A 13,221-nucleotide genomic window follows, 5' to 3' on the forward strand; every position below is an offset into this window, starting at 1 on the left:
CTGTCTGCAGTGAGTTCTCCAGACCATGCGGTTCTGAGCTGCAGCCTTCCATGTCTCTGCCTCGATATTGCAGATTTTCAGGTGGCTCTTCAGGCAGTCCTTGTAGCGGAGCTTCGGGCGACCAACACTTCTTCTTCCATTGTGCAGCTCACCATAAAAGACTGCTTTAGGCAGCCTTGCTTCACTCATGCGAAACACATGGCCAGCCCAGCGGAGTTGGCACTGGGTAAGAAGAGCGTCCACACTGGGTATGCCAGCACGTCTTCTAACCTCTACGTTGCTGATGCGATCCTGCTAGCGGATTCTGAGAAGATGGCGCAACTGAGCCATCTGCGTGCGCTGAAGCTGGTTGACATGGCGGTGATACAAGGTATAAGTCTCTGCAGAATAAAGCAGGCAGCTGAGGACAACAGCACGGTATACCTTGCATTTGGTGGAAAGTCGGATTCCAGGCCGTTTCCATACTCTGGTCTGAAGCTTCCCATATGCTGCAGAGGCTGCACTAATGCGTCTCTCCACTTCCCTGTCCAGGCTATTGTCACTGGCAAGTGGGCTTCCAAGGTAGTTGAAGCTCTGGACTGACTTGAGTGGACGCCCATTCAGTTTCAGTACAGGGTCAGCAATAGCCGCGTGGCGAGAAGGCTGAAGCATGACCTCCGTTTTTGTGACGTTAATAGTGAGCCCTAGGCTCTCTGCCACTAAATGGAAGGCATCCAGCATGTTTTGAAGCTCTACCTCAGAGTGAGACACCGAATCATCTGCGTATTGCAGTTCCCTTGCACAGACTGTGCGCATCAGAGCCTTGGCTTTCAGGCGGCGAGTATTGAACAGGTTGCCATCTGAGCGTGTTAACAGGTATACTCCACCCTGGTCAGGGCAGAGCTCGAGTACAGCACTGAGGTAGAGGGAGAACAGGGATGGGGCAAGCACGCACCCTTGCTTGACACCCTGCTTCACTGTAAACTCCTCAGACAGCCCTCCGTTTAGTGAGACCTGAGCCATCATTCCAGTATGTAACTGCGAGATGAGGTTGGTTAACCCGTCTGGGCATCCGTACCTGTGCAGAAGGGTCCACAGGCATTCTCTGTTCACAGTGTCGAAGGCTTTGATAAAATCGATAAATACCATGTACAAAGGGACATTTTGTTCGAGTGCCTTCTCTTGCAGTTGCCTCAGTGTGAAAATCATATCCACAGTTGATCTGCCAGCGCGAAAACCACATTGCAATTCTGGCAGTGTAGAATCCAAGATTGGTTGTAGGCGTTTGTGGATAATCTTTCCCAGAACCTTTCCTGCTGTTGAGTGAATAGAGATGCCTCTGTAGTTGCCACAGTCCTGCTTGTTACCCTTCTTCTTATAGATGGGGATAACCAGAGCATCTTTGAAAGCTTTTGGCACAGTCTTCTCATACCATATGGTGGACAGAACATCATAGAAAGCTGTAATGATAAGTTCCCCTCGTTTTTTGGAGGACCTCTGCCTGGATGCCATCAGTCCCAGGAGATTTGTTGACGGCGAGACTCCACACGGCCGTCCTCACTTCATCTAAGTCCAATGGGGCATCCACACCTGAAAATGTGGGTATTTGCCAAATCCTGTTTAGGACAGCAGGATTGGCATTCGAGGTCTGATTGAGCAGCTGGTCAAAATGTGAGTGCCATCTTTGCAAGATGTCATTTTTCTCAGTCAGGAGCATGACTCCATTGGTGGCCATCACAGAGGTGGATTGGGGGCCCTCTGGTTTGAAAACAGTCTTTAATGCCTGGTAGTAGCCTCGAGAGTCACCAATATCAGCCATTTGTTGGATTTCCTCAGCTTTCTTATTTCACCAGCTGTCTTCCATGTCCCTTAATGCACACTGGAGTTTGGATTTAGCTCTAGCAAATTCAGCTCTAGTTCTTTGACAGGATGGATTGGTAAGACAGGCCAGGTGTGCACTCTTCTTTATTTTAAGCAGTGCCTCAACCTGGTCATTGCCATCGTCAAACCAGTCCTGATTCCTCCTACTGGGAAACCCAAGGGTATCTTTGGCGGCTTGGTATAGGCAGGAGCAGTGGTGCTGCCATTTATCACATGGAGTAGAGGCTGGATCTAAAGTTGGGAAGAAACGTCTATTGAAGGTGTCAGCAAGAGTGCCCTGAATGCTAAATTCTCAAAGCTTGCCAACATCCAACTTCCTGCTGGGCTTGGGGGCTGTCCTCTGCCTGGGACGATGAACAGAGACCCTGAGTCGACACTTAATCATGTAGTGATCACTCCCACATTCCGCACCTCTCATTGCTCTGGTGATGCATACATCAGACACATGGTTATGGCTAATAAGGATGTAATCCAGAAGATGGGGGTGGCCAGACCGTGGGTGTTTCCATGAGAAGAAATGGTTTTCAGAAGTGTTAAAGAGGGTATTGCTAACTGTTAGTTTGTATTCATTACACAGCTGAAGGAGGAGCTCCACACTGCTGTTACTAGCACCACAACCGTACTTACCAAGGACCTTGGGCCATGCTAGGTGGTTGCTACCAACTCTGGCATTGAAGTCACCAAGCACAACTAAGGTGTCAGTATGTGGAGTGCTGTTAAGTACTTCCCTTAGCTGAGCATAGAAGGCACTAATATCTGCAGGGGCACTTGTCAAAGTGGGAGCGTAGACACTGACGAGGAACATGTGGGTTCTACTAGATAAGACTAACCGCAAAGTCATGATCCGATCAGATACTGTCCTAGGCAATTCGGTAAGCTGGGGCAGAAGCCGGTTAGCGATGGCAAAGCCTGTGCCCGAGGTTCCTTCCAGCCGCGAGCCTTTGGGTAGGCCTGACCAAAAGAAGGTGTGGAACTTCTCCTTCCTTTCGCCAGTGGCAGGGAACCTCATCTCAGAGAGAGCAGTAATGTCAACCCCATAAGCAAAAAGTTCTCTACTAAGCAGGGCGGCCCTTTTCTTTTTTGTGAAGAGTCCAGAAGTGTTTGCACATTCCAACATGCGATTTGTAGTTTTTGCTTACGGTTGAGCCCACTAGAATGGAGACCCCGCTGACCGTGGGTAGCCAGCCTGGGCGAATTGGGGGGAGGAGCCTTTTTTACCTCACCTTTTCTAGAGGTGTCCTCGAATTGCCACCACCGCAAGAGGGCTTGTCGCTCTGCGACTTGAGAAGAAGAGAGAGAACAAAGAGTTGCCAGTGTGGCCTGCACGTGACTTAAGGTGGAGAGAGCATTGTGCAGGTACTCGTCCACCCTCTGGATCACTGGGCTGGAAGGTCAAGTGGCAAGAAAAAGGAGATATCTAGACGACTTGCCGAAACCAGTGATTGCCCCGCAGTATCAACCTTCTGCTGATTGTTCTGCCCAGCTGTTACTATGAGGATATCAAAGACGCCTGGCCAGATGACCTTCTGCCATTACTCCGGAGATACCGAAGACACCAGAAGGGCAATCCACCACCTGCTGCCGTGGCTTCACTATTTAACCCATAGATGGGAGAGATTGGAGGATGGGCTTGGAAAACCTCAGCCCTTTAGTAGGTCTTGTTTTAATCCTACAGGGTGGCCTCCCACCCTCCACCCGAGGCAGAGCCAGGGAGGGTTGCCGGTTTAGTCACCGACGACCCGACCATGAGGCAGGTTGTACAGGGTTACATGGTACCCATAGCAAGTCAAGCGACCTGACCTGACCTGAATCTGCTTAATACATATAAATATTATGTCTGCCAGCTATGAAAACTGATGTCTAATTTAATATTGTTTACAGTTGAACTGGAGATATCTCAGAAAGCCCAGCAGAGCTGTTCTCCAGGACAGGAAGTTCCTGTTGTAGTTTCTCATAACTGCACTCACAGTAGCACAGATCAACATTAGAGCAGTAACATCTTAAACCCACTACTGATTCTGTTAGATCACATTCACAATGGAGACACACTTCCTCCTGATTTACATTATGATATCAGGTAATGGCTGTGAATTTGGTTGAACCTTTTTTACTAGAATATTTTAATTTTCTTAGATTTTTTTCTCATATTTTTTACAGGTGTATTTTCTGCTGATCAAATTGGTCCAATCCAGGAAGAGGTTTTCCACAAAGAAGGACAATCTGTTACACTAGAATGTTCATATGATTCAAGTAGCCAATTTGTTGATCTTTACTGGTACAGACAGTATCCTAACAGAGCACCACAGTATTTATTGTATAAACCTGCTCGATCAAGTAGGAGTCCTGGACACATATCAGATCCACATTTTTCATCAGCTACCTCTCACACATCCACTCAGCTCACTATTAGTGAACTCACTCTGGCAGACACAGCTCTCTACTATTGTGCTCTTGACACCCAGTGGTACAAAGTCTCTGAGAGGCTTTACAAAAACTGATACACGTAATATTTACTTTGAACCTCAGGAGAATCTAAACCACAGTGTTGATACTGAATGTAGAAACATCTGGAAAAAAGGGTTGGTGGTTGTGGGTTAAACTAGAAAAAGATGTTGAACAGACATTTCTGTATGAGTCGATTATTACTCAAAATAAACAAGTTAGTGTTAGTGGTGACACCGTCATCAGGAGAGTGCAGGAAATAAAACATTTAATTTTAATAATCATTTCCTTTTCCTCTGCTGCTCCTCTGTTCTAATGTTCTAATCTAATACAGTATATCAGCATTATATCTGCCTAATAAAAATTTGTTCTCTTTACCATGTCCTGACTAGTAAATTTTGTAATGATAAGAATAATTTTGTGTGTATAGAAGTTAATAGGACATGATTATCAAATGTCAAAGATGTCAACTATCAAAATATATTTTAAGTAATTCTAGTTAGTGTATTATTTACATTTTATTAAAATTAGAGCACTTTTGCTTTGAGCTTCATGAACAAACTTCAGTGATGATTATATTACATATTTGAGTCTGGATGTGTGTCCAATATCCCTACACTGATCAAATGTAACTTTAGGGAAGTGTACTGTGATGATCAGTGTGAGGTGATGTAAGGGTGGAGCAGTGTGAGGTGGTGTAAGGCAGGATCAGTGTGAGGTGATGTAAGGGTGGAGCAGTGTGAGGTGGTGTAAGGGTGGAGCAGTGTGAGGTGGTGTAAAGGTGGAGCTCTGTATCTCAGTATAAAACTACATGAATCCCATTCAGCTTTGGCTTTCACTCACTTCACATATCCATCATCATGATGCTCTTTACACTTTCTCTCCTACTCACACTGTTAGGTGTTAGGTGATACATGTCAATGTGATTTAAGCCATCATAGATAACAAACAAAAATATTATTCCATGTAATCTTTATAGTCTCAACTATGAATACGAATATGAAAATGAATATTTTTGTTAAATGTTTCACTTTAGAAAACATTCCTTGAATTCATTTAATTATCATAATCTCTTTTTTAGGGATGATCTCAACACAGAAAATTGAACCAGTTGACCCAGTAAAGCATGTGTCAGAGGGGGAGACTGTTACTCTCTCCTGCAGTCACAGTGGGAGCACTGGTGATTATCTTCAGTGGTATCGCCAATTTCCCACATCTAAACCAGAGTTTCTTATTCCTGCATTTGAAAAACAAAAGAACAGTGACCCTAATCTTCCTAGAATGTCTTCAGAAGTTACAAAGGGAAAAGACCAAAGACGTATGAATTTGCTGATCACCTCTGCTGCAGTATCAGACTCTGCTCTGTACTACTGTGCCCTGCAGCCCACAGTGACAGGAAACCCAGATACACTGTACAAAAACCTTCTACTACACAGATACACTGTATAAAAACCTACTGCACATATTGTCATGTGGTCCTGCCTCCCCCCTGTCAGTCTAGTCTTTTGTTTTGTTCTCTGTGTGTTTGAGTGTCTTTTATTTTGACATTTCCTAGTTGTCTCGGTTTTCACACCCCTGCCGTGTTCTCTGCCCCTCGTTATCACTTTCAGGTGTGTCTTGTTGTGTTCCTTGTTTAGTCAGTGCATTTAAGTCCTGTGTTTGGTCTCTGTGGTTGTGGGTTATTGTATGTTGTCAGTGGAAAGATTAAGTTCTATGTTCTAGTCGTGAGTAGTGGTTTTTGTTCAGTTAGTTCATGCTCTCTGTGTCTTTGTGTTAACTTGCTTGTCATCTTTGGTCTTTGTATGTATTATACTCTTTTTGTGTTAGTTGTTTATATTAAACCTCCAAATTCTGCATCTGCGTCCTACCTGCCCAGCCTTGTTCGTTACACATATTAAGCTTTAGTAGACAAGTACAGGTACTAAACTCTGATTTGGATGAATGGACAAAATATTGTTTAGATATCGTCAGTGTAATCTGTTATTAAGAAAATGTAAATAACCATGTAACTCCCACTGTACTACTAGAAACCTTCACCTTGCAGCTGTACAGATGAGGTACATTTACTGGCCATTTTATTATTTAATTTATAGAAGCTTTTTACAGGTGAACAGTTGGAGTGTAGTGATGAACTGTCAACACCACTATTGTTCACATCAGTGTTATTACAAGCTGCTGTCATTCTCAATTAAACAGACACCTTCTCTTATTAACCTCCTGTTATAAGAGTATTTGAACAAATGAATACAATGATACTTCTATTCAAAGACTCAATTTATCAGATTTCTATTTCTATCTTTACATGACCTCTTAAATATTACATCAGTGTTTCATTTGTGGTGGTGAAAACATTTGTAACTACAATTAATTCATCATATAGTGTGTGATGATAAATGTTTCCTCCTGATACAAAGTAATTCAGTAAACCCTCCAGAAAGGGGCAGTGTTCATCTAGAAATTTAATACCCACTGTACTAGAAACCTTCACCTTGTATCTGTATAGGTGATGTACATTTACCTTCCACTTTATTGGTGTTTTTAACTTAACAACTTAATTTTTTCACAGGTGAACTGTTAGAATTTAGTCATACATAAACTTGAACTAAAGCTGATCCCCCAGTACCAGGAGTGTCTGCAGTAGTAAATGAAGATAAAAATCATGTGGATCTGCTGATCTTCTTTGCTGCAGTATCAGACTCTGCTCTATACTACTGTGTCCTGCAACCACCGTGACAGGAAACTATGATAATCTGCACAAAAACATCTGAATTAGTTCAAACACAACAACAGCAAAATATACTCATAGTTTCATTTTACGTGAACTTGTTCTCAACAATGTATGCAGGTGTTTGGATGAAGATTCAGGTGCATCACTTTGAAGTCTTTTATACCTCTTTCATATCTGCTGCTGTGTCCTGTCATGTTCCAAATAACTACATCAGATTAACAAAAGATGGTACTGAGTGAACTTGTCACACTCTGAGTGCTGAACTCACCCAAACACTATTGAATGAATCTGAAAGATATCGTGTTAATATGACCTCTAAGACCTCTCATCCTTATTCACCGTGTTTGGAATATTACTTTTAAAAAAGTAATTAGTTATAGTTACTCACTACTTGTTCAAAAACGTAACTGAGTAAAGTAACTCGTTACCAGGGAAAGTAACTATTTGCATTACAGTAAAAAAAGTTATATGCATAATGAATAAGGATTTTTTGAAAAAGCAGTTTTCACAGTCAGTTGAAATGAGTAGATCAGAAAGGTGTTTAACTTTTGATATTTATTGCATATCCACAGATCAGTGCAGGATAAAATCCTTTAAAATCACAAATCTTTGTGAAAAAAAAAGCAAAAGTAAACACTATATAAAGTGCATTTACATCTATCAAAATTAATTAAATTCTCTCAACCTGAGACAACTGGTTTGTTCACAACAGAAGTAAACTTAACAATAAAACCTCTATTCTTAATTAAATAAATAAAATACCCAGTCTGGTAGACATTCAGGAACTTCATTTTCTTAAATAATGTTTATATAGCCACCTTGAAAATGCAAAATTTTCTTCGGCTTGCTCCTGACTCGCCATTTCTGCCTCTTGTGTCACGTGTCACTGGCGTGCTTCGGTACACGTGTAAAAACACTGGATCTGATTGGCTACCATAACGCTGTCTTAGCCAATCGCTTACTGACTTGTTAAGTTAAACAGGTGTTACACCGAGAACTGTGGCCTATCGAGATCTGTTTCTCTTCACTAGCTTGGGCAGCGGTCCGCTCGGATTACTGTTAGTATATCAATATATAGTAACGCACCGCTTTTAATGACCAGTAACGTCAACGGCGTTGTAATGACAGGAAAAGTAATTAATTATATTATCCCGTTACTGACAAAATGACGCCGTTATATTTAACGACGTTATTCACAACACTGCTTATTCGTAATATCTCAAAGCGCTGCTAAGATCCAATTTTCTCATTATTAATTATAGATTAGTTCTGTGGTTGATAAGGTGCTTCACAAACAATAATTATGAATGAGTCCTGTGCTTTAATTCATAACAGACTGAATTCAGTGGTGTGAACAGGTTTGTAGAGAATTAAACTAAAACTGCTTTTCTGGTGTCTATGCAAGTGGGTCATATTAGGAAGAAAAACATGTTCTCATGAAATTCTGACTTTCACCTTTCCATATTTATTTTGCGTATGTGATTATAAAAAAATGTTAAATGCACATATAATTGTAGAGTATTGCCATCTTTAATGCTACACTTACTATTTCAGAGTGTCCATAGCTATTGTATCAGTTTTGATGTGATGTTTACAGTATTTACAACCCATGTCAGCTATGAAAACTGACTTTCTATCTCATTATTGTTTTGTCACATTACAGCCCCGGACCCCGGATGTATAGTCTGCATCTGTTCGTGTCCATATATGTATTTCCTGTGGGTGTGGCTATATGTAGATATGGTTCTGAATGAAGATGTGTCAGAAAGCCCAGCAGAGCTGTTGTCCAGGACACAAAGTTCTTGTTGTAGTTTCTCATAACTGCACTCAGTGCAGAGAGACTCACAGATCAACATTAGAGCAGTAACATCTTAAACCCACTGATGATTCAGTGTGATCACATTCACAATGGAGACACACTTCCTCCTGATTTACATTATGGTATCAGGTAATGGCTGTGAATGTGGTTGATTGTTTTAGAAAATGTTAGCTTCTAAAGTATTTTATTTAGCTTATTAAAGTACTTTAAATGCTAATTACACATATTTTAATTGTAGTAGTATTTCAATTTATTTGCATTTTTCCTCACAGGTGTCTTCTGTGTTGATCAAATTGAACCAGATCAGGATTCTGAGGTTTTTCACAAAGAAGGACAATCTGTTACACTGAAATGTTCATATGAATCAAGTAGTGATTATGTTGTTCTTTACTGGTACAGACAGTATCCTAACAGAGCACCACAGTATTTGCTGCGTAAACCTGCTCGGTCAAGTAATGTTCGTGAGGACACATCCAATCCACGTTTTTCATCAGCTACCTCTCAGACATCCACTCAGCTCACTATTAGTGAACTCACTCTGGCAGACACAGCTCTCTACTATTGTGCTCTTCACACCCAGTGGTACAAAGTCTCCGAGAGGCTTTACAAAAACTGATACACGTAATATTTACTTTGAACCTGAGGAGAATCTAAACCACAGTGTTGATACTAAATGTAGAAACACCTGGAAAAAAGGGTTGTGGTGGTTGTGGGTTAAACTAGTAAAAGATGTTGAACAGACATTTCTGTATGAGTCGATTATTACTCGAAATAAACAAGTTAGTGTTAGTGGCGACACCATCATCAGGAGAGTGCAAATTAAAAAAACATTTAATTTTAATAATCATTTCCTTTTCCTCTGCTGCTCCTCTGTTCTAATGTTGGCCAGGGAGAGATGTAACGTTGGGTAGGGGAAGATGTAATGTTGGGTAGGGGGAGGTGTAACATTGGGTAGGGGAAGATGTAATGTTGGGTAGGGGGAGGTGTAACGTTGGGTAGGGGGAGGTGTTACATTGGGTAGGGGGAGGTGTAATGTTTGGTAGGGGAGGTGTAACGTTGGGTAGGTGGAGATGTAACGTTGGGTAGGAGGAGATGTAACGTTGGGTAGGGGGAGGTGTAATGTTGGGTAGGGGGAGGTGTAACGTTGGGTAGGGGAAGATGTAACGTTGGGTAGGGGGAGGTGTAATATTGGGTAGGGGAGGTGAAATGTTGGGTAGGGGGAGATGTAACGTTGGGTTGGGGAGGTGTAATGTTGGGTAGGGGGAGGCTGGACACAAGTGTGGAAGTGTAAGCAGTTTATTAAAGGACTAAACAAAAATATGAAGAACTCAAATAAATAAAAAATGACAGAACAAATGATATAATAGACAATAAAGTACAACACCAACTAAAAGTACAGAAACATTAAGCATGTCAGACAGCTACATAGACTGAAAAAAGAGGCATAAACACTATTCACAGGTACTTATACTAACCAACAAAGCAAAAGTCCAAACACAGGGATTAAATACAATGACTTAATGACAGCTGACAAAGTTTCCAAGTCCTTATTAAGCTCATAATAAGGGTCCTACGCTGGGACACACTGTCTGACTAAAGATGACTCAATGTGACGTCTCAAGACAGCTAACAGACAGTCAGTTCAGCCATTTTATTTCCCAAATGAGACTCAAATGTTGTGTTTGGACCCTGGAGCAGTTCAAGACTTCAAAATGTTGACACTGTCAATCAAAGTTGTGGGAGGAGCTTCATGAAGCTCATGAGCTGAGAGGATATTAGAGTGGAGAAACATCTCAGAACATCATCACTCAGCATCACTTATGATGTTCACCATTACACTCCTGTGTGTCTGGATTTCACTGGGTGAGCAAAGTTAAATTGTTTATAAAATTGCAAGAATTTTTGCGTAGAATTAAGGATAAATTAGTCAATGTCTGTTTTAAAACAGAAGAGTGTGAGTCAGACTTATGTAACCCTGACATGATCCCTCTCTTCTCTTCTCTACGGCAGGTGACTCTATGGCAGATCCAATAGAACCACTTTTCCCCCATAATGCTGTGCTTCAGGGTGAAAATGTTACCCTGTCCTGCAGCTACAAACAGTTCAGTGGAAATTTAAACAATCTTCAGTGGTACCGACAGTATCCACAATCCAGACCAGAATTCCTCCTCTACATCCTTCCAAGTGGAGCTAAAAGTGAACCTCTCCCACATCGTATGTCTGCTGATGTTGATCAGAATCTCAAACAAGTGGATCTCCTGATCTCCTCTGCTGCAGTATCAGACTCTGCTCTCTACTACTGTGCTGTGAGGCCCACAGTGACAGGAAACCCAGATACACTGTACAAAAACCTCCTACTACACAGATACACTGTACAAAATCCTCTTGACTTGATCATAACATTTTATCCATGGTGACAGACATCATTATTGATGTTATGCAATTGTCTACCTTAACAGAACAATGAAAATGGTCAGCTGATCTCATGGATACATTGATGCATCTAAGCAAACTATTATTTTCTATCAATACAGTGTGATGACACAAATCAACCAGCAGAGGGCAGGCTTTATGTGGGTATGATTTGGTACTGAAATTGCACAGTGAAAAGGAGAAGCAGAAGTGGATAATTAAAAATATATGAAAAACTACAGCAGGGTTTTGTCACATTTGTCCCATAAAATTAATAAATATCTATTAAAGACTTTTAAAACCTTCAGCAGAACTTGAGTAATTTAATACTGTGTCCATAAGATCCACAGGATGTCCTTATAAGTGTGACGCTGGGAGCGTAGCGAAGGATGAGACACAGATCCTCTCTTTCAGCAGACGTCACGTTTATTACGTGTAACATATCGCGCAATAGCGCACGAGAACACACAAAAGCTCACAGAAAAGTGTAAACTCAGACAACGACGAGCACAGGACACTGCGCGAACGCATATTAAATAGACAAACCACATTAGCCCCACGTGATTACGAGACGAGCCACAGGTGAGACGGATTATCACAAGACATAACCGCACCCACGGAGATCCACAGACGCAGACTAGGAGACGTAGACAACGTGAACACATGCCCAAAGGGGAGGGGCCGGGGTCCTCAACGTGACAATAAGGCACTGTCTCATACGGATTACATCTAATAGAGTGAATGTCACATCTCCCACATGTATGATCCCATGAATTAAATACACACATTATATATCAATAATTCGACAGTACATCAGCATTATGTCTGCATAATATGGTGACTTGTAAATTTTGTAATAAGACAATTTGTATTAAAACATGAAGGATCATTTTGCATTTATATATGTCAAAGATGTCAAATCTCAAAAATTATTCTCAGTGATTCTAGTATGTGACTAGTCAATTCACCATGCTAAAATTGGAGCACTTACCATGCTTTGAGCTTCAGTGCTGATTAAGTTACATATTTGAATCTGGATGTGTGTCCAATATTCCTACTCTGATCAAATGGAAATTTAGGGAAGGGTACTATGATGATCAGTGTGAGTTGGTGTAAAGGTGGAGCAGTGTGAGGTGGTATAAGGGTGGAGCAGTGTGAGGTGGTGTAAGGCATGATCAGTGTGATCTACATGAATCCCATTCAGCTTTGGCTTTCACTCACTTCACATCTCCATCATCATGCTGCTCTTTACACTTTCTCTCCTTCTCACACTTTTAGGTGAGTTTATCTTTACCTTTTCCTTCTTGTTTTGTTTTGCTTTTTATAATGATTTGATAAGTAAAAATAGTCAAACTTTATTTTTATGTTCATTTAAATTAGTGAATATTAATGCTTCACATTGCAACAAACAACAGCTGTTTTATGGAATTTTCTTTATCATATTTCTTCCCCAGGAGAGACCTCAGCACAGACAATACAACCACTTACATTAGACAAGCACGTCTCAGAGGGGGAAGAAGTTATTATAACGTGTAACTATCAAGACAAACCTAGTTATCTTTACTGGTATCGCCAGTATCCCAGTTCAAAACCAGAGTTTATTGTTTCCATTTCTCCATACAGTACTGACAGTGCTGCCTCTCATCTTCCTCGTCTATCAGCTATATCTGAAAACAGCGAAAACCTTTTACATCTGAAGATCTCCTCTGCTGCAGTATCAGATTCTGCTCTGTACTACTGTGCCCTGCAGCCCACAGTGACAGGAAACCCACATACACTGTACAAAAACCTCATACTACACAGATACACTGTGCAAAAAGCATGACATATTTCTAATGCAGATCCAAGCTTTTCCTTCACTTGATCATAACTTTTTATCCATGGTGACTTATAGTGACTAAGACTATTATTTACATTTTATTAAAATTGGAGCACTTACCATGCTTTGAGCTTCGGTGCT

At 41.3% G+C, this 13,221-nt stretch overlaps 1 long non-coding RNA gene and 1 gene segment (V, D, J or C); both read left to right on the forward strand.

The window, feature by feature from the left end:
* Positions 1-5,385: 5,385 nt before the first annotated feature.
* On the forward strand, positions 5,386-7,035 carry LOC143474591 (T cell receptor alpha variable 26-2-like). The segment is given in 2 exon segments: positions 5,386-5,620; positions 6,911-7,035. Coding segments are annotated over 2 exon segments (360 nt in total).
* Positions 7,036-12,508: 5,473 nt separating this feature from the next.
* LOC143474631 (uncharacterized) lies at positions 12,509-13,011 on the forward strand. Its single transcript, XR_013120820.1, has 3 exons — positions 12,509-12,539; positions 12,716-12,793; positions 12,885-13,011. It is a non-coding gene; the product is annotated as an uncharacterized LOC143474631 (long non-coding RNA).
* The last annotated feature ends 210 nt before the right edge of the window (positions 13,012-13,221 follow it).

The sequence above is a fragment of the Brachyhypopomus gauderio genome, chromosome 14 (genome assembly GCF_052324685.1).
Source record: "Brachyhypopomus gauderio isolate BG-103 chromosome 14, BGAUD_0.2, whole genome shotgun sequence".
NCBI classification, from domain to species: Eukaryota; Metazoa; Chordata; class Actinopteri; order Gymnotiformes; family Hypopomidae; genus Brachyhypopomus; species Brachyhypopomus gauderio.